Source organism: Scardinius erythrophthalmus (genome assembly GCF_964197995.2).
Source record: "Scardinius erythrophthalmus genome assembly, chromosome: 15".
Taxonomy (NCBI): Eukaryota; Metazoa; Chordata; class Actinopteri; order Cypriniformes; family Leuciscidae; genus Scardinius; species Scardinius erythrophthalmus.
Window position 1 is genome coordinate 21,888,432 of NC_138235.1, and position 26,944 is coordinate 21,915,375.

At 38.6% G+C, this 26,944-nt stretch overlaps 1 protein-coding gene across 1 annotated transcript in view; it reads right to left on the minus strand.

Moving 5' to 3' along the window:
• Positions 1-9,546: 9,546 nt before the first annotated feature.
• Positions 9,547-26,944, minus strand: part of tafa1a (TAFA chemokine like family member 1a) — a 43,305-nt gene continuing 25,907 nt past the window's right edge. Inside the window, exons 2-4 of the mRNA XM_081385777.1 lie at positions 18,537-18,677; positions 12,379-12,503; positions 9,547-9,620 (exon numbers count right to left, since the gene is read on the minus strand). Coding sequence (XP_081241903.1) covers positions 9,594-9,620; positions 12,379-12,503; positions 18,537-18,677 — 293 coding nt within the window. The 3' untranslated portion in view covers positions 9,547-9,593. The remainder of the gene's footprint in view (positions 9,621-12,378; positions 12,504-18,536; positions 18,678-26,944) is intronic.

A 26,944-nucleotide genomic window follows, 5' to 3' on the forward strand; every position in this document is an offset into this window, starting at 1 on the left:
GCACTTCATTCACATTTTCACATTCTGCACAGACAAGGGTAAAGAAAAGAGACTTGGACCATTGAGGAAATGGGCCATCATAAGCTGATGCTTAGTTGCCAAAGTGAGTGGAATGTTTTTGAAATTGTGTACGTCACTCACCACACCTTTGAAATAGCTATGCTTGGCCTCAAATCTGATTGTCCAGAGCTCGACTAATGGCCCAAAGCAGCGAATCAAGTGCGGATAGTGCTCCACATAGTGGTGTTTTGGTCGCAATTTAAGGTTTGGGAATGTGTCTTTGAGTAGTTGTCAGTGTTCTAAAGTTTTTCTTTCTAAAAAGCATAGGGTTGCTTCTGAGAACTGGCCTGACATTACCAACTCCACTATCTCTCTCAAGTCCATCAGAATTTCCCAAGCAGCCTCAGAATTGGTTGCAAGATGACCAATCATTAAAGGTAACAAGCGTAGCAATGCCCAATTCTCATGCCCCATTCCCACCTATGGTTTTCTTAGAAAAGCTGGACTGGGAAATTACTTGGGGTCTGTTCACTCTGTCTGAGTCCTTGTAAGGAAAGGATTTAATACAGTTGTTCAGAGTAAGAAGAGTAAAATGTCCCTTTGAGATGAGTTCTTTCAAGCAAATTGATAACTCAAATGGGACAATTCCCTCCAATGTGTCATGTAGGACATCTGGTTGGAATCCAGTTATTGGGTGAAAAAAAGAAAGGTGTTTACTGAGGACACATTCTTTTTTACACCAAGTTTGCTCTGAAGCTCATGGGTGGTCTCTCAGTTCATCTGTAATGGAGTTGTGCTGTTCAACGGTTCGAAGCTAAAAAAAAACTCGCATCTTGTTTCTGTATGTCATCTTTGCTGACTTGGCAAAATCTACACAGGTTCTCAGCTTGAAAGCTTTCTTGAAAGCCAGCAAGACCGTGAGCCCCAAGATTGTTAGCACATACACAAAACAACCGGTCCTCTAAGATGTGCATTCAGGGCTTCAACAAACACACCTTGCTGCTCCAGGTCTTTCATGTCTTTTAAGAGTGGATCGAAAAATGTGTCAAAGCCAAATTTTTTTTACATCACTGCTCTTTCCAAGTAGAGCCAGTTGTATTGAGGGAAGTGTAGAATGGAATTTTGCAGGCAAATTTAGAAGCACCCAATAAACAGCTGTGATCTTCTGAATCTTTTTCGAAGTGCCCAGGGGATTGCAAACCTCAAAATAGTCAATGTAGATACCCACTGAAAGGCAATCACTTTGAACACCTAAAAGTTGTTTTTCTTTGTAGTACTGCCCACTACGAGTACAGTAGATGTGTACTGTCCTGGTAACTCATCCTCTACAAAAACAGCTCTTTCCAAGACATCTGCTCTGTTGAGTAACAGTTGAAGAACTCTCAACACTGAGACATACACAAAGGTATTTTGATAACATTTGATAAAAATTGATAACATTTTTTTTGAAACATTTCACTCATCCAACTTAATATCTCCTGACTTGCACTTTTTGAAACATGCAAAATTGTCTGCATGTAAAGGATCAATGATGCAAGTTTGCTTTCTAACCTTGTATAATCTACAGGCTCTGAATACGAGCTTGTTTCAGGTCCAGAAAGAGTTAAAGGAACAGTGCTATCTGTAACATTTGACTGTTGATTTGGTATATGATCTCCAGTCTCTTCCGACCATGATTCTTCATTGCTTTCCAAATCATCTGTTTGAAATGTAACAGAAGAGCTGAAATCTTTAAAACCTTGAGACTTATTTACGAGCTATGTGGCTACTAAAAGTTGAAAGGACATTGGTTGTCAGCTCACAATCTATGAAAGGACATTTGACTGTCATGTTTCTTCAAATGTTTTCTGAGATGGTTTAAAAACCGAGATGGCTGACAAACATCTTTAAAATCGCATAACTCACACGAAAAATTAAAGTGCTCTTTAACTGCAATAGTCTGTTTGTGTGCTCTTGTCAAATGTGATTTTAACGCACCTACAGTTTTGAAAGTGCAGATGCAGTCAGTATACAAGCAAGGCTGCTGCCAGGATCATCCTTGATAATGGTGAAATCTGTAGTGTTTCAAAAGGACCTCTCTGCTACTGTGGGCAAATTTGCGAAACTTACACTGCATTCCAAACCTATAAAAAGAAGAAAAAAAAAAATAGAGATGTGCAATGTTACATTTCTACAAAATTAACATTAAAGGTAATTAACTAAGAATGAACAATACTTGTACAGCATTTATTAATCTTAGTGTTAATTTCAACATTTACTAATACATTATTACAGTCAAAAGTTTTATTTGTTAACATTAGTTAATGCACTGTGAACTAAAACGAACAAACAATGATCAACTGTGTTTTTTTTATTAACTATTATTAAAGATTAATAAATACTGTAAAAAATGAATTGCTCATTGTTAATTCATACATTTACTAATATTAACGAATGAGACCTAATCTAAATTGTTACTTTAAACCACACATAGGCTACGTTAATAAAAATGAAATAATACCCACAATAAAAATTCAGCAGCTTCATTAACATTATTGACAGACAACAAAACATATATTAGATTGCTGCTACAGTCAAGTTACATGATTTGACTAATTTGGACATTAAAGCTAATGTCTGCAACTTTTGGCGTTCTAGCAGTTAATAACCAGAACTGCATGTGTCTTGTGGAAGAACATTGTAGCCGGAGCTACTTCTCTCCATTTATGTCTATGACGAGTGACGCAGGTGCTGCAAATCCGCAGCTGGACGATAGGACTGGTCTGAAAGTCTAGACTTTCCCAAGACTAGTCCCAAGTTAAACACTTTAGGTTTACCGTAGTGATTTAGGATATGCAAAAAAAAAAAACGGTTTGGTTTGAATCATAAATTCATGATGTACTCGCTCATTTGATAAAAAGTTAACACACAAAAAAGTTAACGTTGTATAGTGCAGCTTTAAGGAGAGCTGAAAAGCGTGCCACTTTAACAAAGGAACAGAATATGGAACAATAACGTTTTATGGAGATGATCTTATTTTTATAATCATTTGAAGACTAAATCAAACTTATACTGTATTACGGTTCAATCACACGTCCTTAACACTTGGTCGTGTAACTTATACAGCACAGTAGGCCTACAGTAAACAGAGGATGAACATTAACCCATTTAATCCCAAATTTTTCTCAGACACAAAAATATCCAAATCATGTGTCATTAGTATCCCTTTGAAACAATCAATCATAATTTTTTTAAATTTTCATGGAAAAGTGTGTGAAAAAGTGTGTTTTATGATCGGTCACAATTGTGACCGGTGGGATACTGTGTTGTATCAACCATTGGACAGACTGAATATAGGTCTATTTGACCTGTGCTGTGTGTGTGTGTGTGTGTGTGTGTGTGTGTGTGTGTGTGTGTGTGTGTGTGTGTGTGTGTGTGTGTGTGTGTGTGTGTGTGTGTGTGTGTGTGTGTGTGTGTGTGTGTGTGTGTGTTGGGTGTGTGTTTTTGTGTGTGTGTGTGTGTGTGTGTGTGTGTGTGTGTGTGTGTGTGCGTGCATAAGAGTGTATAAAATCCTTAAGATACTATCTTGAGGCCACGGGATAGTATCTTGAGGCCACGGGATAGTATCTTGAGGCCACGGGATGGTATCTTGAGGTCACGAGATGGTATCTTGAGGCCACGGGATACTATCTTGAGGCCACGGGATAGTATCTCGAGGCCACGGGATAGTATCTCGAGGCCACGGGATAGTGTCTCGAGGCCACGGGATAGTGTCTCGAGGCCACGGGATAGTGTCTGGAGGCCTCGGGATAGTATCTTGAGGTCACGGGATAGTATCTGGAGGCCACGGGATACCATCTCGAGGCCACGGGATAGTATCTCGAGGCCACGGGATAGTATCTCGATGCCACGGGTTAGTGTCTGGAGGCCACGGGATAGTGTCTCGAGGCCACGGGATAGTGTCTGGAGGCCTCGGGATAGTATCTTGAGGTCACGGGATAGTATCTGGAGGCCACGGAATACCATCTCGAGGCCACGGGATAGTGTCTGGAGGCCACGGGATAGTGTCTGGAGGCCACGGGATAGTGTCTGGAGGCCACGGGATAGTGTCTCGAGGCCTCGGGATAGTGTGTGGAGGCCACGGGATAGTGTCTCGAGGCCACGGGATAGTGTCTGGAGGCCTCGGGATAGTGTCTGGAGGCCACGGGATAGTGTCTGGAGGCCACGGGATAGTGTCTCGAGGCCACGGGATAGTGTCTCGAGGCCTCGGGATAGTGTCTGGAGGCCACGGGATAGTGTCTCGAGGCCACGGGATAGTGTCTGGAGGCCTCGGGATAGTATCTTGAGGTCACGGGATAGTATCTGGAGGCCACGGGATACCATCTCGAGGCCACGGGATAGTATCTCGAGGCCACGGGATAGTATCTCGATGCCACGGGTTAGTGTCTGGAGGCCACGGGATAGTGTCTCGAGGCCACGGGATAGTGTCTGGAGGCCTCGGGATAGTATCTTGAGGTCACGGGATAGTATCTGGAGGCCACGGAATACCATCTCGAGGCCACGGGATAGTGTCTGGAGGCCACGGGATAGTGTCTGGAGGCCACGGGATAGTGTCTGGAGGCCACGGGATAGTGTCTCGAGGCCTCGGGATAGTGTGTGGAGGCCACGGGATAGTGTCTCGAGGCCACGGGATAGTGTCTGGAGGCCTCGGGATAGTGTCTGGAGGCCAAGGGATAGTGTCTGGAGGCCACGGGATAGTGTCTGGAGGCCACGGGATAGTGTCTCGAGGCCTCGGGATAGTGTCTGGAGGCCACGGGATAGTGTCTCGAGGCCACGGGATAGTGTCTGGAGGCCTCGGGATAGTATCTTGAGGTCACGGGATAGTATCTGGAGGCCACGGGATACCATCTCGAGGCCACGGGATAGTATCTCGAGGCCACGGGATAGTGTCTGGAGGCCACGGGATAGTGTCTGGAGGCCACGGGATAGTGTCTGGAGGCCACGGGATAGTGTCTCGAGGCCACGGGATAGTGTCTGGAGGCCTCGGGATAGTATCTTGAGGTCACGGGATAGTATCTGGAGGCCACGGGATACCATCTAGAGGCCACGGGATAGTATCTCGAGGCCACGGGATAATGTCTGGAGGCCACGGGATAGTGTCTGGAGGCCACGGGATAGTGTCTCGAAGCCACTGGATAGTGTCTCGAGGCCACGGGATAGTGTCTGGAGGCCCCGGGATAGTGTCTTGAGGTCACGGGATAGTATCTGGAGGCCACGGGATACCATCTCGAGGCCACGGGATAGTATCTTGAGGCCACGGGATAGTGTCTGGAGGCCACGGGATAGTGTCTGGAGGCCTCGGGATAGTGTCTGGAGGCCTCGGGATAGTGTCTTGAGGCCACGGGATAGTGTCTCAAGGCCACGGGATAGTGTCTGGAGGCCACGGGATAGTGTCTGGAGGCCTTGGGATAGTGTCTGGAGGCCTCGGGATAGTGTCTCGAGGCCACGGGATAGTGTCTGGAGGCCTTGGGATAGTGTCTGGAGGCCTCGGGATAGTGTCTCGAGGCCACGGGATAGTGTCTCGAGGCCACGGGATAGTGTCTCGAGGCCACGGGATAGTGTCTCGAGGCCTCGGTATAGTGTCTCGAGGCCACGGGATAGTGTCTCGAGGCCACGGGATAGTGTCTCGAGGCCTCGGGATAGTGTCTCGAGGCCAAGGGATAGTGTCTCGAGGCCAAGGAATAGTGTCTGGAGGCCACGGGATAGTGTCTCGAGGCCACGGGATAGTGTCTCGAGGTCACGGGATAGTGTCTGGAGGCCACGGGATAGTGTCTGGAGGCCACAGGATAGTGTCTCGAGGCCACGGGATAGGATCTTGGCCATTTAGGACATTTTGATGGGTTTTTTTTTTCAGATTTTCTTCCTAGACCACTTGTGCGTGTGTGTGTGTGTGTGTGTGTGTGTAAAGTTAGGTAGAATTAGTTAGCTAGCTAGTCTGTGTGTGTGTGTGTGTGTTTGTGTGTTTGTGTGGAAAGTTGCAGTAGGTAGGAAGTTAGGTAGCAGCACAATTAGCTAGCAGAATTAGCTAGCTAGCTAGTCTTCCTTGGGTCCGTGTGTGTGTGTGTGTGTTTCTGTGTGTGTGTCTGTGTGTAAAATTAGGTAGAAAGTTAGGTAGCAGCAGAAAGTAAGGTAGAACAGTTAGCCTATGTGTATTACATGTAGATACAATGGGTTATCCCACCGGTCACTATTGTTGCCGTTGACATGTTTGTGAGTGCTATGACCACATTAAATAAAGTTGAGTAATTGCAAATGCATATATCAATACTAGACACCTTAAACATGATGTGTACCAAAAATCTATGTCCTATCTTTATTTTAACATACTTTAATAACCTTTTCTTTGGGAGCTTTCTTGCTGCCATCCTCTTCTCTTGGCGCAAACAGGAAGTAAACAGCTCTGGTCATGTGACAATTTACAGTAAACATGCGACACTGCACATATTTCATTGAGACCCTTTATTATTTCAATATCTGCTGGAAATGCATTGATAGATCATTCAGTAACATTTTTATAGCCTTAGAAATGAAACATTTTTTTAAGGTCACTATTGTGACCGGTGGGATTAAATGGGTTAATGAACAAAATTAACACTATCTACAACACAAAATCCACTTCTATACATGTTATTGTTTTAATTGACACACTCTAACCGTGTATTTTTTTATGACCTTCAAATGTAAGCAGCTGAACTATGAAGATTGCTATCGCTGTCTGAGCTTGTTTGAATATATGCTAACGTGCTATAAAATACGTTATTTTTCAGGAACATAACATTGCACTTTATAGTTTAGGAGTACAGTTTATTTATCTTAATTTCAACAATAAAAGAAAACTTACCTCTTAACAGACGAAATCCACTCCCGAGTCCCTTCGTCAGCGTGATTGAAGAGGGAAACCCCGTGCAAGTTAAACGGTCGAAATTATAAATCAAAATATTAAGTTTTCTCAACTTAATTGTTTGTGTTCATTGGACAAAATAGTAGTTCACTTGCAGTTAAATAGTTTTTATAAGTAAACTCAACATTGCAGTAAAAAATTTGCCCACTCAACTTAAAATTTTAAACTGAGTTAACAATTTGCAAGTTGGATTTTTTACAGTGAGGCAGCTAGCGGATAGTGAGGAGATGTTTGCTGTATGAGACAAAAAATGTTTTGGCCTAAAAAACGTGTGACATCGCTTAGAGCACCTTTAATGCGCAAACATAATGGGAAGCGTGCTAGCCAAACGGATTTAAACGTAGTCGGCTGGAGACCCTAGTTTGGTTTCAAGACGAAAAACCTACCAAACACAATGTTCTCTCATTCCTGATTTCTAACACGCAGCTACGTTTATATGTAAATAGCATGAGCTTATTTAGTCCATTAGTTCGAACCCCCCCCACCCCCTACATTTACCCGCCCATAGACCCATACACACGGAACGATATGTTAGGGGATTCAGCTCCCGTATTTAAATGCACTTGTCGCTCCTGAAACTTTACAGTACGTTACCACAAGCACTAGCCAATCAAATTTTAGAACTAAAACTATTGTATAATGATATTTGTAGATGAGCTCATTTCCTTTCATTTATGTATCTTAATGGTAATACCATGATTCCTCTTTGTATTGTAAATCTTTTCTACAACACAAAGGAACTTTTTCCATTTGGCAAAAAGTTGAAGACCTCTCCAACAAAAGCTCAGCGTGCAAGAGAAAATGCTGGTATTTGCTTAAGATTTCCGTGTAGCCTATTAATTTTTCCACTCTGATATTCTGGAGTCAACTGTTTGAAATTCCACTAAAGCTCCACTGAAGGTGAGGGCTAAAGTTCATCCTCTGCTGTCCCATGTGGAGGACTGTAAATGTAGTGATCTGTATTCACTCAGCCTGTAGTTAGAGCCTCCTTTCTGCATGCCGACAGCAACACCGAGGCTCTTATGTTCCCAGCTCCCTGCTTAAAATGCTAGAGCTACATATTCAGAGTGAGTGCGTGCTCTGGCCCTCAGCTGCTCCGAGCGGAGAGGACTATTTCTGAATGTAAACGACAGGTAAATGTCCCAGTGGGTGTCAGAATTTTCACAGTGTCCTTCAGTGCAGACTACCTGCCTACACATTCAAATACCCTCTCAACCCTCTTTTCTCCAGTCTGTTCAAATGACCAGAACCCTTAATATACAGAATGGTCTTAGTAGGTCTTGTACCATTTAATGAAAGTATATTTGAACAATGGGAAATTAATTTGATTCAGAATATTTAAATGTCATGGTATTTTATATGTGCATGCACCTGCATATTTCAATCAGGCTTCATTAACTTCAGTAATAAATCCACAGCTTTTATATATTGCTGTAGCCAAAGTGATGGTCTATTAGTTTTTGATTAAACGTGTACATTTTAAGAACACTTCAGTTAAGCCTTGATGACTCAATTTGTCAAAATAGTACTGAAGCCCAAAAATAAAAATAGCATCTTTAACCAATCAATAGAACAGTGAACAAGAGCACGTAAACATGGCTGTTCCTTTGCACCTTCTCACCCATTATTTTCACATTTAAACTATTGTTTATTGCAAATTAAATATAGTTGTAACATAATTCTCACCATTTTTTTAATTCATTTTATTTATGAAAAACATTTCTTTCACCTATATTTACAACTTCCATAAAATCATGCTAAGGACTTATTTGGTTTTAGTATCACACCATAATTCATTCAGAACTCTTAATCTGATATAATGTTCGAAAGAAATGGAGGAACATCTCCGGCCGGATAGGATGGATCAGTCATTCCATGTAGACATGCTCCTCTGCATTTTGTTCATAGTCGATGCACAAAGTGTCTTTATATTAAAGTTGCTTGAAGACGATCCCCTTCTGAAAATCCACATGAACAGGAAGCCAGTTTCACTACATACAGTAGGAGAATTAACATGTTCTTCCGGAGACATAGGAACATCCAAGAATTTTACAGTTGAAGATTATTTCAGGCAAGATGTAGCTGGTTTGAGTGCACTCCACACAAAGGGAAACGAGTTTAATTATCCAGGACTCACTGAGAGGAAACAAATATTTGACAATTGTCAAACAAAACAATGAAAGAACCAGCAGTTCCACGCCCACAAAGATTATCTTAGAAAGTCTGGTGTCCGTGTTAGAGACCGATGAATTTATGAGAAAAGGGCTCCATGTCAAGTCATTTAGACACATCTGTTGGTTTCGAGTTGGGAAAACTTAATTCAGCTTGTCGTCTTGGATATTTCCCTGAAAAAGTCAAGTAAATAAAAGATGGATGGGTAATATGAAAACAATCTGAGAATGATTTTCATGTTCAAATAATTAGCAACAACATATCATGCAGAGATTATTTGTAATAACAACCAAATGTGATTGGAACTATTTTTTTCACACATTTACCATAGTTCTCACACCTTTGAAGTCCATAATTTGTTTTCTATTCATCATTTTATGTCTTCATTGAATCACCATGTTGAACAGGCAAAAAGGAGGAATAAAATCAAAAACCTTTGTAAAGTTTCTCCGTTATGAGCTTTCCAGTGACTCTATATCTGCTACAAGGATGTGTATGGGTGGGTATTCTGGAGAAAGAAAAAGAAAATAAGGGGGGGAAATCATACTGAGGCTGTCCACACTATTGCGTTTTCGTTTTAACATGGCGTTTTAAAATGAAAATGATTCTTGTCCATACTGGTGTAACTGGTTCTACTCAATCCGATCTGAGCGAATTTGAACTGTGGTCTCCAGCGTGGTCGGCGGGCGCTCTAACAAGGAGGCTAAAGGCCGCAGCTTCTAGAATCCATTGCTAGAGTGCCTCCTGAGATCAGGGGAGTGAGGATTACTCGCACAGCTCTTACTGCCCTACGACAGTTACACTCACCCCCCTAAACCTCACTCGCATCAGGGTCATGGCACCAAATGTAACCGGTCCTACTCAAGCTTCAAGCGGGATTCGCACCATGGTCTCCAGCGTGGTCGGCGGATGCTCTAACAAGGAGGCTAAAGACCATAGCCTCTAGCATCAGTCGCTAGGGCGCCTCTCGAGATCAGGGGAGTGAGGTTTACCCGCACAGCTCTTACTGGCATATGACAGTTGCACTGGCGTTTCCATTGCGTTTCAGAAAAGATCTCCATCCACACTACACGACCAAAAACGCATGTCACATGACCATTCATGCACACTGTGAGTACAAGTGTAAACAGTTGCCATTTGCTCTAATAATAGCTTGCCTCTTGCGCACGTAGGCTTGCTGCAGTATTATAAAATGCAGAGTTTAACTGCACAATGGATGCTAAAGAAGACAAAGTCAGCAAAGCTTGCAGTTCCATCTCATTGTTATTGTCAGGGCTGCCAACTCTCAAATCTCAAATGAGAATCATACAATTGACCCTTTTCACACGCTCTAATGCCACACATGCGTTTTCTCACGCAGAGAAAAATTGCGACGCAAAGAGGACACTGACACCGACAGACAAGACAGAGCAGGTTACTTTTGATATGAAGCAAATTCTCAGCTCTCAGATTCTGTCAATTTTATTACGAAATTCAAACAATAAAAACCGCTTTGGCACTTGTAAATGTGACATGACTGATTCTGTAGCGCCTCAGTTCAAGTGATATGTGAATCGATCATATCTTACTCAACAACTAGTGAATAGTAAATAAACACGAATCAACAATATGTTGAAAGATCCAGTTAAACTTACCAAAATGTATATGCCTCATACTTAAAATCGAGCAATCAGTGTTTTTCAATAAAGGTCAATAAAACAGCTGGAGAACAATGTCACATAACGTTTACATTTACCTCAGGATCAGGAAAGCCATTTTAAAGACCATAGCACGTTAGTTAGCTATAGAGAGGAGTATTTTGCTAAATATTTGCACTGTATTACATATTTATTATTAATTATATTATATTTGCATTATATTTAATTTAAGTTCTTATTTTTAACCTTTAATAATAATACCAGCTGACAGGGCTCTCTGTATGTTTACAGCATTAGGTGAGTTTTTTTTTTTTTTTTTTTTTTTCTTGAGAAAAATGAATGTACAATATTTATTCAAATGAATCGATATTGAATCAAGATTGGAATCAAATCAAAAGAATGAAATCGAATTGAAATTGTTTGTCAAGCAATAATAAAAACAGTAGCCTACCAGTCATTGTATCATGTAAACATTGTAAAATTTTTTCACTAAACTTAATAAAATTCTGTTTAGTTACTAAATGTTTTAATGGTACCAAATGGTTATATGATAGGGGCTTGTCAAATTAGGAAAGGATACGTAATGATCCAAAAGACCCAATTAGGGAACAAATGTGGGCTACCACGCCTTCATTTTCAAAAGTCTCAGTTTTGACTACACTGAAACGCAACCCTAGAGTTTTCAAACTAAAACGGGGCCTGCAGCGTTTCCAAAAGTCTCAGTTTTCAAGGGTCGAAACCTACAGAGTAGTGTGGACACCAGGCGTAACCGCTGCAAAAGTTTTGCATTTTAAAACGAAAACAAACAAGTGTAAGGTTACGTCTAAAATAATCTGGATACATTTGAAAACGGCGTTTTCATTTTAAAACATTCCTTGTCCACACTAGCGTTCAAGCATTTTCCAAAAGTTGCTCATCCCCATTGAAACATCTGAAAATGCTTAAAGCACCTTACCACGCATGCGTAAAACGTACTAAAAGTTCACAAGATATACCGAGAAATAAAGTTCTGTCATGACAACTCTCGGAGTGATTGACATGGTAATGGGTATGACAATGTTGTATGTTTGGTATTTGCGGAATAGATCTGCTGCTGCTGCTGGGGTAGAGCAAGTACGGGACTTGCTACTGCCAATACATACACGTAATACATACACTTCTGTTTGTAATTTGCAATGGTGGCAAATGAGTTTCCCCTTACAGGGATTAATAAAGTTTTCTAATCTAATAGATATCTAAGGGTACAATATGTGTCATGACTAAGCATACGTCATCGTTTTCACATGTCAAGTTACATGACTGAATCACTGTTATTTTAATAAATATTGGATTTTTTGTGAGCTACAGCAGTGTGCAGGGCTTCTATTTTTATAATACGTACAGTGTCCAACACACTTGCCTGCAACCATTCAGGTGTATGAGGGTTGTTTATTTATTGTTCTGTGTTCTGTTCTTTATTAACCAAATATTTCAGTGAAATAAGCAAAAAACAATAGCACAACACAGACACACAGTCGAATCACATCATGCAATCATACACCGCACCACTAAGAGTCATGAATTGTTCAGTAGCTTGAGTAATGTAGACTGTAAAGTAACGAGGAATGCTTTCAGGTGTCTAAATCTCACCCTGGTGGTTTTGATCTTGTTTCCGGAGTAGCACATCCAGCCGGAGTTATCTGGTAGAGTCTTGCATTCCTCTCCCTCCAGACACGGCTCCATCTCACACCACCACTTCCCAATCACTATGGAGGCTGCAAGCAGGATCATAATTGAGTTAGACTCTTACTCGCATCTGACTTAAAACAGGGTAAGGATCCAGTCTCCATCCTCGACTGCTCCTTGACCATCTGACAAATAAAATGTACATGTTTACATGTCTAAGGATGCTTTTCTGACTGCATCACTCCAAATGTTTCAGGATTGATTTTAAGTATTTAGACTTTAAGCAATTTATGCATGGTCTAAATTAAATTAATATTTCATCCAAAAATTAAAATTCTGTCATCACATTCTCACCCTTGTGTTGTTCCAAACCTGTATGATTTTATTTCTTTTGTGGAACATAAAAAGATATTTTGAGAAATGTTTTGTCCACACAATGGAAGTCAAGAGTGTTCAAAATTGTTTGGTTACCAACATTTTTCAACATATATAACTTTTTGTGTTTTGGCAAAGAAAGAAAAATGGATGGATGGATGGATGGATGGATGGGTAGATAAATGAATGTACACCCATACGAAAAAAGTTAAATATGGTTCTATATAGAACCCTAGGTTTTTGACTTGATTTTAAAGAACCCTTTTAGGCCATACAGTTTTATATAAGGAGAAATGTCCTAAATGATTGCATAATACTTTCATGTTTAACGGGTTATACATTTAAGGTATGTTTATGAGCTGTTTAATAAATAAATAATAATAATGTAATTAAAATTAAGAAATAATAAAAAATACAATGAATTAATATTAAACACATAAATTGATCCCATTTGAACCCCTAAAATGTTCTATATGAAGCACCTGACAGAACCATAATACGTTCCATATAGATCCTTTTCTTAGGATTATATACATAAAAAAAAAAAATCAATAAACATTATATAGCACACAGTGTTACACATATGTATTTATATTTATTGTAATATGCGTTTTGTCATTAATAAAGGATAACTTCCTCCAGCAGAGTCTGGTTCCTCTCAAAGAAGTGTTTCTCCATCTTGAACATTTTATGCACTTTTTGTTCTTGCCACAGTTGCCTTTGGCTTGTTCATTGGGGCTTTAAGGTACAATTTTCTATAAAACTGCTGTGAAATGATATGGTGTGAAAGGCCGCTATACAAATAAAATTGACTTGACTCTAATGTGCTTGAATAGCCTCAGTGGATGTCTGTGGTCAGTAGGAGTAGAGCCATTTCAAAGAGTGGCGTTTTATGAAAGGTATTATTCTGAAATGAAATCCTATGCCGAATTGTTCACTTAAATCACCTTGTAGTCTTAGGAAATATTCTAAAAAAAAAAAAATATGGTCCATATTCTATGTATATAATGAAGGGCAATCTACTGACATTACAATGGAAAGTTTGACGTCATTTCAGGTCCTTGAGAAAAAAAGCATTCTTGTAAAATTATACATTTTTCCCACTTTGCAAAATTGATTATAATTACCAAATGGAGACCAAGTAGGGACCATTAAGAAAGCAGGTGCTCAGGAGCTTGAGAACATCTTAATTGGCATCACTATGATTATATTAAAATATGATAGATTAATGCATCACTGTAATGCTGTCACCTTGCATTGAACACCAAACGTTTCAGGAGAGAGTGTTACTAATACCTGAAAATATTGTATACAGCTTGTATAAGGCACTTTTATGTTATTAATATTCTGACAAGTACTCAAAGTTTGTGACTTACTCCATTTCCGTGATAACGACACTGAACTTAAGTCACATTCATTAAAATTGCAAAACCTAAAAGCACTCAACCAATAGTTGCATGTCTCTTTGTGTGAATAGGCCTTTAAAATTTAATTTGACTATGCTCAACACTTTCTCCAAGGATATTTTAAAAGAGTGAATGACCGTTCAAGCTTTATAGACTTTGCTCACATGTACTGTACAACAGTCACAGCATTGCATGGATGAGACAAATCTAACTGGTTACAAAGCAATACAATCAATGGAAAACAACCTCAGGCAAGGGCTCTGCATTAAAATTCACTTTACTAGGTCTCTTATCCTCCATAAAGTAAACAAAACATCTCATACACAACATGTAGCCTTCAATAGCCGCGTTTCCATTACCCTTCAAATTGCGCAAATTGAAATTGCGAAATAAAAATACGCTCAATGGAAACACGTCAATTTCGCAAAAACTCCCGTTTATCGCAAAAAAGTTTTTACGCTCTCATGAGGTGGTTTTTCAGGCAATTCGAAAAAGGAATATTTCGCAAAACTCCAATGGAAACAGTTTTTGCGCATTTACAGTCACCTGACTTAGAAGGCGTGGTGTGTTTGAGGTCCATGTATAGCTACGCAAATAGGCCTAACAATTATTTTATATTATTTTATTTTAACATTTAATAGGCTATATTTAGAGGACGCTTTTATGCAAAAAAAGAACAAAGCTGAGTGTGGAGCGCGCACTGCATGGCACGGAGGCGCGGTCGCGAACACTTGCATTTTCCTATCAACAGTGGAAACAACTTAAAAATACTCTATCATTTCTGGTCATACAGAAAATAATAATACATTATTCTCAACTACTTTTATTTGTGTAAACTCACAAGAACAAAATAAAACGTTGTGCTTGTGTAAAGTAAAAGAAAACAATCAGACGCACTTTCATGATCTCCGTAAACTGGAGCGCGAGAACTGAAACAAATATAGGCTAAAGCTTGAAATGTCCACTTTAAAACGAACAAATTCGAATCGAAAGCTTACCTTCTGATTTTGTAATTCGAAAGGTGCATTTCTCTCTAAAAGCGCATCTGCTTAACAGCGGAGATGGAGATGTGATTTTAGCCAAAACAATAGTTTATTAATAATATTAATGGCTCTTCTCATTCAGCACTGCGGGAAAAACATCAATTCCAGGTTCTAATTTGGCCTTAGAAAACCAGTAAAATCGACATGTTTTCCATATTAATTTGTGACTATTTTAAATGTTTAATAAAGGGGCAAAAAGTCATAAACAAACATCTGAAAATTCTTCGATATTTACTTTTTTGCGCAGCAGCTGGTGTAGCCAGTTCAAATTAAAATTTTGGTGTTCCACTTTGCGTTTTAAAAAGACAACAACCGTCCATTTTTCGTTTTTCAATTACGGGTTTAAAAAAGGAAAAACGAATGGACACAAAATAGCCTATGGATCGTTTGGACAGAATACGAGACAGAGTTCTTTATTAAATTCATTAAAAAATAATAATAATTAGACTATAGGAATACTGGATTCTAAATCTCAAAGAAATGCCACAATCAAAACCTCGGAGCAGAAATGAGGGCGAAACACCCAGAAACTCCATGTGTCGTTCGCATTATAAGGGTCTTTCCCTGCCATTAATGCTTGGATAACACGCCACGTCTCCTTTCATTAATAATAATAATGTCTAATGCGGTGGCTGTGATATTATATAAACCAACGTCAGTTGCTGTGATTTTGGGAATGACTTATCGCGAGAGAAAAAAGGATGTTTTAGTTGCATAACATCGGTAATGGAAACGCCGTCATTTCGCAATAGTTTTTTATCGATATTTAGATAATAGCGCAAAACATTTGCGCAAATCTGTAATGGAAACGCGGCTAATGTCATGTACTCCTTTGACAGAGAGATAGCCTTCAGCCTCATATCCTAGAATATCAATATGAATGGAACAGTTTTAATGACCACTATCTCAGTAAATGTGTCATCTCAGTTTAACTGGTAACCATAAAATGCAACAGATGTATCCTACAAAATGTAACATTTAAAATTACCGTTAAAATATTCTACTTCGATAAATATTATTTCAAAACATTTATATAAAATATTAGTTACATTAGTTCTTGTTACTGCTGCAAGACCCAAATATAAATAAAAATTATTTCAACACATTTATATAAAATATTATAGTTACATCAGTTCATAGTGCTGCAAGACCAAAATAAATGAATATGGGATTTTGATGGTGGACGCTTCCAGAATCTTTCTGTCATTGTCTTTTAATTACTTTCTTGTCAAAAACTGTACTCTTAGGTAAAACGGCAACAACATGAAGTTCCAACTAAAGATGATTTTGGACCAAACCTCTGTGTTTTTCCCCTGTTGCTTTAGATAAAGTTTTTTTTTTTCAGAGTGCAGACCATCCTTGTGTATTTTGGTAAAATAACAATACAGAAACAACATGCACCAATACCTGAAAAAAAAAAAAAGTAACTTCTAAACACACGGCCTGTGGACTGCCTCTGGACTTTACTAGTCCTCTACAGAATAGACAAAACATTGCAGCCTGAAAAGATGGAAAAGGTAACTGCATTGTTTTAATGATGCTGCTGTCTTGTGGGAAAATTCTGTTGTGTTGTCAACTTTCATGCGTTTGTCTTTCCCCACCCAGACACTATTTATCAAAAAATATTTAATACAGAATCCTAAACACAACCGCTATATTTTCAGATGAAGATTAGGCTAAATATGTTGTAAATGTGCACTTATGTCACTTTATTAGGTGCACCTTTGAATGTATTTCATTAACTGTTGATCTACTGGGATTTTCACACACTAGTGGTTCCCAAACCTGTCCTGAAGGCACCCCAACACTGCACATTTTCTTTGTCTCCCTAATCAAACACACCTGATTCAACTCTATCAGCTCATTAACCCATGTGATAATGAGCTGATGAGTTGAATCAGGTGTGTTTGATTAGGGAGACAGAAAACGTGCAGTGTTGGGGTGCCTTCAGGACAGGTTTGGGAACCACTAGAGAATGGTCCAAAAAAGAGAAAATATCCATTGAGCAGTAGTTCTGGTAGTATTCTATTGCCACACTTTGGGCCCTTTAGTACCAATTGAGCATCATTTAAACTCCACAGCCTACCTGAGTATTGTTACTAACCATGTCCATCCCTTTATGTCCACAGATAACACACGTCACAAAGCTCAAATCAACTCAAACTGGTTTCTTGAACATGACACTGAGTTCTCTATACTCAAATGGCCTCCACAGTCACCAGATCTCAATCCAATAAATCACCTTTGGGATGTGGTGGAACGGGAGATTCACATCATTGATGTGGAGTTAACAATGGATGTGCAGAAATTGCATGATGCTATCATGTCAATATGGACCCAAATCAGGAAGGTCTCCAGCACCTTGTAGAATCTGTGCCATGAAGAATTAAGGCAGTTCTGAAAGTAAAAGGGAGTCCAACCCGGTACCTAAAAAAGTGTCCGGTGAGTGTGTTCATGTTGGATTAATTTATTCAATATTTATAGAATGTATATTTATATAAATGTCTTGACATGTTTGCAAAAGATTTTTTATTAAATCATGATGCTAACGTTGATTTAGCCCTGGCCATTTAAAGAAATCAGCCTCAAACAATGGCAGCCTCAGTCACCAACCTTTCACTTTCGATTCATCTTTTTTCCATACAATGACAGTGAATGGAGCCTGTCATTTTGCCTAACATCTTTCCATGGAAGAAAAAAAGTCACAGGGGTTTGAAACGACACAACGATGAGTAAATGATAACAGAAATGTTATTTTTGAGTGAATTATCCCTTTAAACTAAGGCATGTAAGTGTTTTTAAATAATAAAAAAACGACAGACGTCATCTTTAAGAAAAGAATATCCTAATGAGCTTTACTTGGGGAAAAGGTTGGATGCTCCTCCGCGAGATGCAGTCAAAGTTAATGTGCTTTGATTATCTCTGGGTGCGTTGCGAGTGAGATGTTCTCCCAGAAGTGTTAGTTTACAGCAGCTCGTTTGTCATAAGGACAGAGCATTAATAATGAAAAGCCCTGAGGATCTGAGCTTTTCTAGGGCAGGGACACTGCAAGAGCGACCCTGAACAGAGTTTCTTCCAACATACCAAACCTTAAAAAAGCTGTACAGTCTTTTGGAGCACCTTGCAGCTTTACACAGCTGGACAGAGTGTGTTTAAGCTGCACTGTACAAGCCTGTTCATCCACTGCACAGCTGCACTAGGATGGTTTAAAACAGTCAGCATCTGTTACATCAACATAACAAAGGAAGCTATACTCACCAATAATGAAAGGTGACTTATGCCATGTCTCTTCACCTACCGTCAACACAGGAGGGTTTATTCCTGGTGGTTCCTGCTACTTTCCCTGGTAAACAGGAGCACTTCACGGTCTGAGATCTCTCTTCTATCTTGTTTTTGTTACAGCACCTGTGGGCCGCAATCACCTCGCATGTCCCTCCTTCTGTCGGAAGACAAAGCCATTAGTAAACAAACAAAAACTCCTGACTCGCCACGTGGATCTACATTTACAATCATTATCTCATGCATGTCATCTTTCATGGTCCCCTTAAACTGACACATAATTCATCATGCATTTCAATTTAGACTGGGTTGCCTAAGGGAGGATGAGGCACTGCTTTAGAAGCAGAGGAAAAGAGAAAGAGGGAGATATATATGAGAGATGAATTTTTTTTTTACAGGTACATTTTAGATCTAAATTATATATTTTATTTTAATAAATTTTTTCCCTATATTTCTTTTTCACCCTATATTTTTCCTATATTAACTTTCTTTACTTTTTATTGTTATTTTTCCCGTGTCCCTTTATTTTATTTTTCCTATTTTATGCTCCCATAAAAATATTCCTTTTTTTATTTTTCCTTGTCCCTTTTTAATTTTCCACTTCATTTCCTTATTCACATAACATAATTCCTTTTTATTTATTTATTTATTTATTTATTTATTTATTTTCCCTTTATATCTATCCTATATTAACTTAATTTCATTCTTTTGTTTTTATTTACTCCTTGTCCCATTCCTTTTTACTCCCAGTCAGTTTATTTTCCCTTTCATGTTCCTGTTCAAATCTAATATTGCTTTATTTACTTTATTTTTTCCTTGTCCCTTTTTTAATTTTCCATTCAATGCCTATATTTCTTGATTCACATAACATTCTCTTTATTTTTTAGTAATTAAATGTACCTTTCTTTTATTTTCTGAATTTCTTTATTTCACCTTATTTATTGTCTGCTTTGTCTATTTTTAAGCAGTACGCTCAACAGTCATGCCAATAAAGCTTTGCTGACTCTGCTGAGAGAAGAGAAATTGCTTCTGTAGGTTCAAGGGTCTTGGTGGCTGCTGCAATTTGTATAAGAGTACTTTAACAGTGAGTGATCTGGAATGAAGCAAAGTCCTTTTAGGACGACGACCTGTTAGTTCCTTTACTTAAAATGATATCATACCAAACAAATCCAGCCTTTAGAGATAGAAATCTCAGATAAAGATTTAAAATCTTCAGTTCATTGGACATAGTCTTCTCTGAATACTGAGCACTATTCTGTAGTGATCTGTTAAAATAACAATCTATTCAGGTAACCTTGAATTCACAAAGATATTCAGTAAATAGCAAAGTAATGACTCAGAGAAAGATTCGTGTGAACCAGGTGAATCAAATAACTTTTTCTGACAAGACCACATCAGTTCAAGTAAGCCTACTGTTTATATCAGTAGCCACACAACACCCACAGAGGCCAAATATTAAGGAAGCCCTATATATAATTAATCTAAAATGGAAAATTCTGTAATTATTATTAAACTCACTCACTCTCATTTTGTTCCAAACCCATTTGCCTTCATTCATCCGTGGAAAAACAAAGTGATTTTTTTTATTGTATTATTGTCCTGCTCTCTTTTTGAGTTATCAAGAAAGTAGCCTAGTTCATATGACTTGTGCATCATAGCCTACTCCAAGTCTTATGAAATCAAACCATACAAAATGCCTATGTGTGGAACAGACTGAAATTTAAGTAACTATTCACTGAATGTTTATTTCCCCGTAGTATACATTCACGAGACAAGCAAGCAATGTTGTCTGATTCGTGAGTGAACCGTTCTGTTCATTGAATCAGTTGATTCAGTTGAATCAGTTCACAAAGCCAGTCTAAATGATTAATTCACTGATTCGGTTGCAAAATTCACTCGCAAAGATCCGGGAGCAGAAAATAACATCAACAAGTTGCACAAAGTATATCGTATGTCTTCAGATGAGCTGGAATATAGCCCAATATTAATATAGATCACTTTTATGGTGCTTTGCGTTGTTTTTATTGCATGGAAAACCGTGAACATCATGGAAGTTTTTCCGTTGGTGTTTAATAGAAGAAAGGAAGTCACGTGACGTGGTTTGGGAACAACATTGTGGTGGTGAGTCATGATAATTTTTATTTTTGGCTAGTAAAGTGAACTAATATTTTATTTTTAGCTCTAGCAAACTAGCAAGCTGATATTGTAATGGCTAACGTTACCCCACTGCGCGTCTTCAAAATAAAGCACGGTCTTTCATATTACGCTACGTAATTATACAAAATTGCGAATTTGAAAATTAACCATCCTCACTATAAAAAAAAAAAAAAGTCGTTTCCAGTCTAGTCTTCAGATGGGTCAAAAATGCCATTAGTTATACCTGACCTGCTGCTAACAAAAGTTCCAGTCATGGCAATAACTAAAGGTTTGGCTTCAATGAGTTAAACAGGCAAATAGCATTGTGGAAATCAGGAAACAATAAAGCTACACTACTGAGAACTGTTGTGGATTGTTGAGTAGGCCTTGTTTGTGCTTCTATAATTATGAAAAATACTCCATTCCCCAGTGGTGCTTCAGTCAGAATTCATAGGGGTTTGCTTTCTGTAATGCCTAGTCTTAATTACACAAGACAGACCCAGTTTCCTCTTTGATCTATCAAGAGAAGGAAAAAATGCTGGAGCCCCTGACTAAAATATCTCGACTCCTCAATGAGCGTAAACAGAGCAGTGGGACTCTCGTTTGGGGATTAGAAAAGAGTGGAGGAAAGAAAAAAAAAAAAAAGTTAAATGCACTTTCAAAAATCAATAAAAATGTAAATAGCTTCTCTGTCTCCAGCTTCTTAGGCTCTCATTACCTCTAGATTGAAGTTAGTCAAAGCAGGAGGGGAAAGACAGAGAAAGAAAGACAGGAACAGAGCGCTGGCTGTCGACTGTTAACAGCACATCAGAATATTTTCAAGCTCTTCTGAATATTTAAGCAGGTGACCGTGGACAGCTCAGATCCATGCAGGGACGTGATTGCTTTTAGTATTCTGTCACTTCGTGCGACTCACTAGAAATTGATTGCTGAACCTCAGGGGCTTAACGTTATCTCGTATAGGCCTCCGTGTGGCTCCTTCCTGCTCAACATATCAAACAGAGGGTCAGAGGACTTTAAAAGCTCTGGTAAAGCACTGTCAAGCAGCTTTCATTAAACGGACCTTGTATATGTGTGTGTGTGTGGGTGGGTGGGTGTGTACATATACACAGTACACTGGGGTCCAAAAGTCTGAGACCACTAGTGAAAATGCACTTTTTCATTCAGTTCAAGTGGAAAGTTGAATTGAAAAATGACATGAATTTGTCATAGTACTTGTTTTGTTCGTCTTTTGCTTTGGGATGATTTGAGAATGACTCCAAAGAGCATCTTAAGCTTCAGTGGAAGAATAACTGACTGTCTGCACAAAGAGTCGCGTGTTTACTTATTTAAGATTATGCATTACTTCTAGGTCCCTAATCAAATATGCCTTATTCATTTTATGTCATAACATAGGGCTGCACTACAATAATATTCATGTTTTTTAAATTCATTTTCAAGAAAATAAAAAAAACTATAAGCTCTTCTCATTACAATTTTGGGAAGATAGTTAATGTTGCATTGCTTGAAAGTGACCCAAACTCAGCATTTACTGTGAACTGAGCCACTCTGAGATCATGATGTCTTCGCATGTAAAAGAACACGCTGCCATTCTTCACTCTGAAAGACGCCATGCATATATTTAATGAAATCACAGCCTTTGCGATTTAATAATAGCACTAAGCCAAATCGTGATTTCAGTTTTATTTTGATTAATTGTGCAACCTATCATGTTTATTTGTCCTAAAATAGTTTATTACCAGTTTTGAATTAGATTCCCTTTGGCTCAGACTTTTGGGCTCTATTGTCAACCAGACTACAATACTTACCATTCTCCAATTTCTTTTTTTTTTTAACTGTATACCATTTTTAGTATTTTTGGATCTCTTTTCTAGTTTTTCATCAAATTTATATCTGAAATTAGATCCGGTATCCATTTAAACGGAAGAAGCCAAAAGCAGTCTAGCACTTTGCTGCTGTAATGTTCACTAACCTCTGCAGGAACAATTCAAAAACATCCCGAATATTCAATTTAAAAGTCTTGCGTATAATTCCGTTAAATGTTAATGACTGAGCAAACTTAGAAAGCCTACAGAGTATCGATGGTGCTGAGTTTCATATTTTTTAAAAGACATAGCATAAGGTCACCCTGAGGGAGTGTGGGCTACACCGCTGACTGATCTAGCGGATGCATTGATAGCTGCTGTGGTAGGGAATCCTGCATCATACTGCTTACTACAAGGGCTATTTCAGGCACTTATTCAGTTTAATGGATATGAGACCAGGTCATCGGGGACCAATTTAGGCTCATTTTCCTGTAGCAGCCGGGGTGCAGAGAGAGAAAAATAGACAGCGTATTACACACGGGCTATAACTTTGACTCTTCTGCTGTCTAATTAGCCAGCTGGAGTGTGTGTGTGTGTGTGTGTGTCATGTCTGTCTGTCTGGAGATGGCGTAGTGTGTGCATTTGGCCTCAATTGTTCCATTCATCCGCAACCATCTGTGTGAGGGTTTTCCCTGACAGGCAGGTTATATCACAACCTCTCAACAGCAAACAAACACACTTTCAGAGGACAAACAAACAGTGACAGATGAGCAGGCACAATGGGCCTCTGCCTATGAACACATGAGCCTGGACAGGAAACATTTCAGTCACATGCACTGCAAAACAACTAGAAGGGAAACGGGTTCACGAAAAGAGGAGCTAGTCTTGGTGAGGACACAGAAAAGCTGCACACTGAAAGCAGATCTATTCCTTTTAGTAGACCATTACAGGTGTGTAATTTATAATCTATGATTGAATCATCTTTCTTACAAGAGTGTAAACACTGTGACTCTGTGGCACTATGTTTGAATGATTCGACATGGCAACCTTTGGCTTGACCAATGGTGTGAGTTTGGGGCTGGACTAACTGCAGTTCTGGGTAGGCACTGATTACATGTAATCTGGATTGCGTAATCAGATTCCAAAAATGAAGTACTTGTAATTAGATTATATTACATTTTAAAATACTCATAATCAGACTACAGTTAGTTTTTTATTGATTACATATTATTCACACTGGCAGTAAACCATTCATACCATTCACTTCTTTTTCATGTTTTAAATATTCCTTTTTAAACAAGCATATCGCTTATATACATTCAGAAAGTTTTCTAATTTTGTGAAATTGCACACAAACTAGCCACTAGTCAGGTGACTAATTACATGAATAATTGAGAGGCCACAAAGAATGTGATCACTGGATTTACAGAAATCATTTCACTTTTAAGGAGTGTTTGCATATCGAATCAACTCCTGACGAACATATTAATTAGCCTATTATTTCAATTATTACTCAGTAAGTCTGTAAACCTGTCCGAAGACATTAAGTAATTGTTTTTGTAATATCTATTGACACTAAGTGCAAATGGTCTGTCAATTTACACTAATTCCGCCCACCATTGTCTTGTTGAGCAAGACAAAATTGCAAAAGAAACCCATCCAGTAACAGAAGCAGTGGTGTGAAAGACAGTGGATGTAGTTTTTGATGCTTTTTTTGCAGTTCATTTAGCTTGCTTAACCTACTAGACTCCATTCAAATTTTACTTTTTCAATGTAAAAAAAAATGCTGTTTAAAAACAGTTTATGAGGCAATAAGGGGCTTTATTTGTTTGTATATTCCTTAATGATCTTAATGATTTTTCTTTATAAAGTCGTCTATCCAACCCATCACCCACAGAGTAGTAACATTAAGCATGCAAGTTATTTTCTGTCATTACTTTATTATTATTATTCAGCCCATACAGGCTGATAAGACAAGTCTTACAAGTTAGTCATCACATTTTTTTTCTTTAAGACTCTTAATAGTCAGTTACATAACGTAGATTGTCTAATTTGATACCAAAAAGTAAGACTGATTGCCCCTTGACTAATCGATAGTTGGTCATACTAGTATGTTTATGCAACTGTCCCCAGGTCTATTTAAATCAGAAAGGAAACAAGAAGGAAACAGCCAGGAAACAAGAATGTTTTAAAGCCCAAAACCAGAAGGTTTCATTAAGGTGACCTTGTCAGAAGACAGGTTTTAGCCCTACACTCTGACAGTGCTGTCAACAGCGGTTGATGAGAGAGACACGCACAAAAATCACAACCTCCACTGCTATTACACACTGGCCAGGGGTGTTTATTCCTTTGGGTGTTACATCACAGAATGCTGTCATTCTTCAGGAAAAAGTTGAAATTGGTGAGTACCGTTCACTGATGAATAGCTTTATCCTCGCAACCCTCAAAACAAATTTGTCACTGACGGGGAAAAAAATCCTGTTTCTTACAGCCAAGCTGCTTCCACCGAGGCAAAGAATGAACTCTGAGGCAACAAACAGAGGTTATCTATTCCAGTGCACATGAAACGCATCCCTAGCAATGTATTTTCACTGCTGCAGAAAAACATCTAGCTATAGAGCAGAATTATTACCCAGTGAAGGAAAACATATACTGTAAAACATCTTTTTTTAATCAGTATCTTCACTACCGTTCAAAAGTTAGATAAAAAAAAAAAAAATTTAACGTAGCCTATACTGTAGAATCTGTAATATTGAATTTAAAATAACTGTTGTTTTAAAACTATTTTAAAATGTAATATTTTCCTGTGATGGCAAAGCTGAATTTTTAAGCTTTTTTAAAGAATTTTTGCTAGATTTTTTAAAGGTTAAAAGTGGGGCGTAACCAAAAACTTTTTAGAACCTATGCCATGACTGACAAAAGAACCATAAAATACACCAAATACACAACATAAATTCACAAAAGTAATACATTTTATTTGTGCACTGTAATTCACTTTAGTTTGCAAGGAACCGACCAAAATTCAATATTCGGCTATCTTCATCTCCATTCTCAGCAGAGACTGCAAACGTCGAATTACAATTTAAAAAATTGCCGCCCCAGGAAGTTTTACCTCATGTTTTATGGCAGTGATATCAAACGCTCCAGAGATGGTCTTATTATTGGGAGATACGAGGGTTCGTGGCTTTATCATTGGAGAAAGAGTAATGGTGGTAAACATTAACTCTTGGATCACGTGTGCCTTGATAACCAATCACATTACAGCCTTGACGTCATTAAATTCCGTGACAGTGAGTCTTTGCGGATACCATTAATGAATGAGAAGTGCCGTAAACTGAATCATACCTGTCACACAATTGTCTGTGATTTCTCTTATAAAAACAGCATTTTTTTTCTGGTGAAAACTCTAAAATAGATCAATCCAAATATGGTGAAGATAAGCCAATGGGCTGTTGATTCATTAAATGAAAAGCTGTTTCCTCACAAAAGCGGTTTATTCAGCGTAGTGAATCCTCTCCGCCATTGACATCCATTTTAAAAAATGGCCCCTTGTCTCCTTCCCTGCGCACCGGATAGCTTGCATTACACTTTTTTCTGCTAAGGTTGCAGGCTTGCCTTCAAGTGGATTTGGTGGCTCTCACCTGCTTCTTCACAGATTACGACATGCCGTGTCTCGGTTGATGTGCGTTTGAATGACAAATGAGCGCCTCAAAGAATGGATCGGGATAAGATTCACAGCAATTAATAACTTAAATTCTACTCTGTACCTCGTGCAAAACTATTTTACACGGCCAGAAAGGTCTGGATCTAAAATCTAAAATTATAAAAGGGCAATTATACTTTGTGATATAAAAGATTTGTAATTATTTTATGTTTCTTTAGCTGTACGTAATAATGTTTACTTTTAAAATGTCAGTACAGTACATCCATATTGTACTTTTAAGCATCTATCCAAAAAAAAAATGCTACGTATATTGATACCTGCATATTAACAATGAGACCAGGCTGGATAGTCAGTATTTTTGTCTTATGCAAGTATGTGAATTTTTGCAGCAACAATAAACAGATTTAACTGCAAATACCTTGTTCCATAAATTTATTTGAAAATTATTCAAATGTTCAAGTCATTCTACAGATGCTCTGCTGAGCGGCTCCAGGACATTACACACTTCGGTTTTAAGTCACTCCGTAGACTTTTGTTGTAGGTTTTGTGTTTTCCTGTAGGAAGATGAATCATCTTCCACGTCCCAGATCTCCTTGCTGCACCATCAGGATTCCTCTACTTGCTTTCGATTTAGTTCCCTATCCATTTTCCTTTCGCTTTTTATGAGTTTTCCGGTAGGTGCCGCAAAGACCCGTGCCTCAAGCGTGATGCTGCTTCACAGTAGGGATGTTGTGCTCATTGTGATGTGCTGTGTTTGGTTTGTTCCAATATAGCACTTTGTATTAGGGCATGAAAGTTGGAATCTAACTAACTACGGTCTAA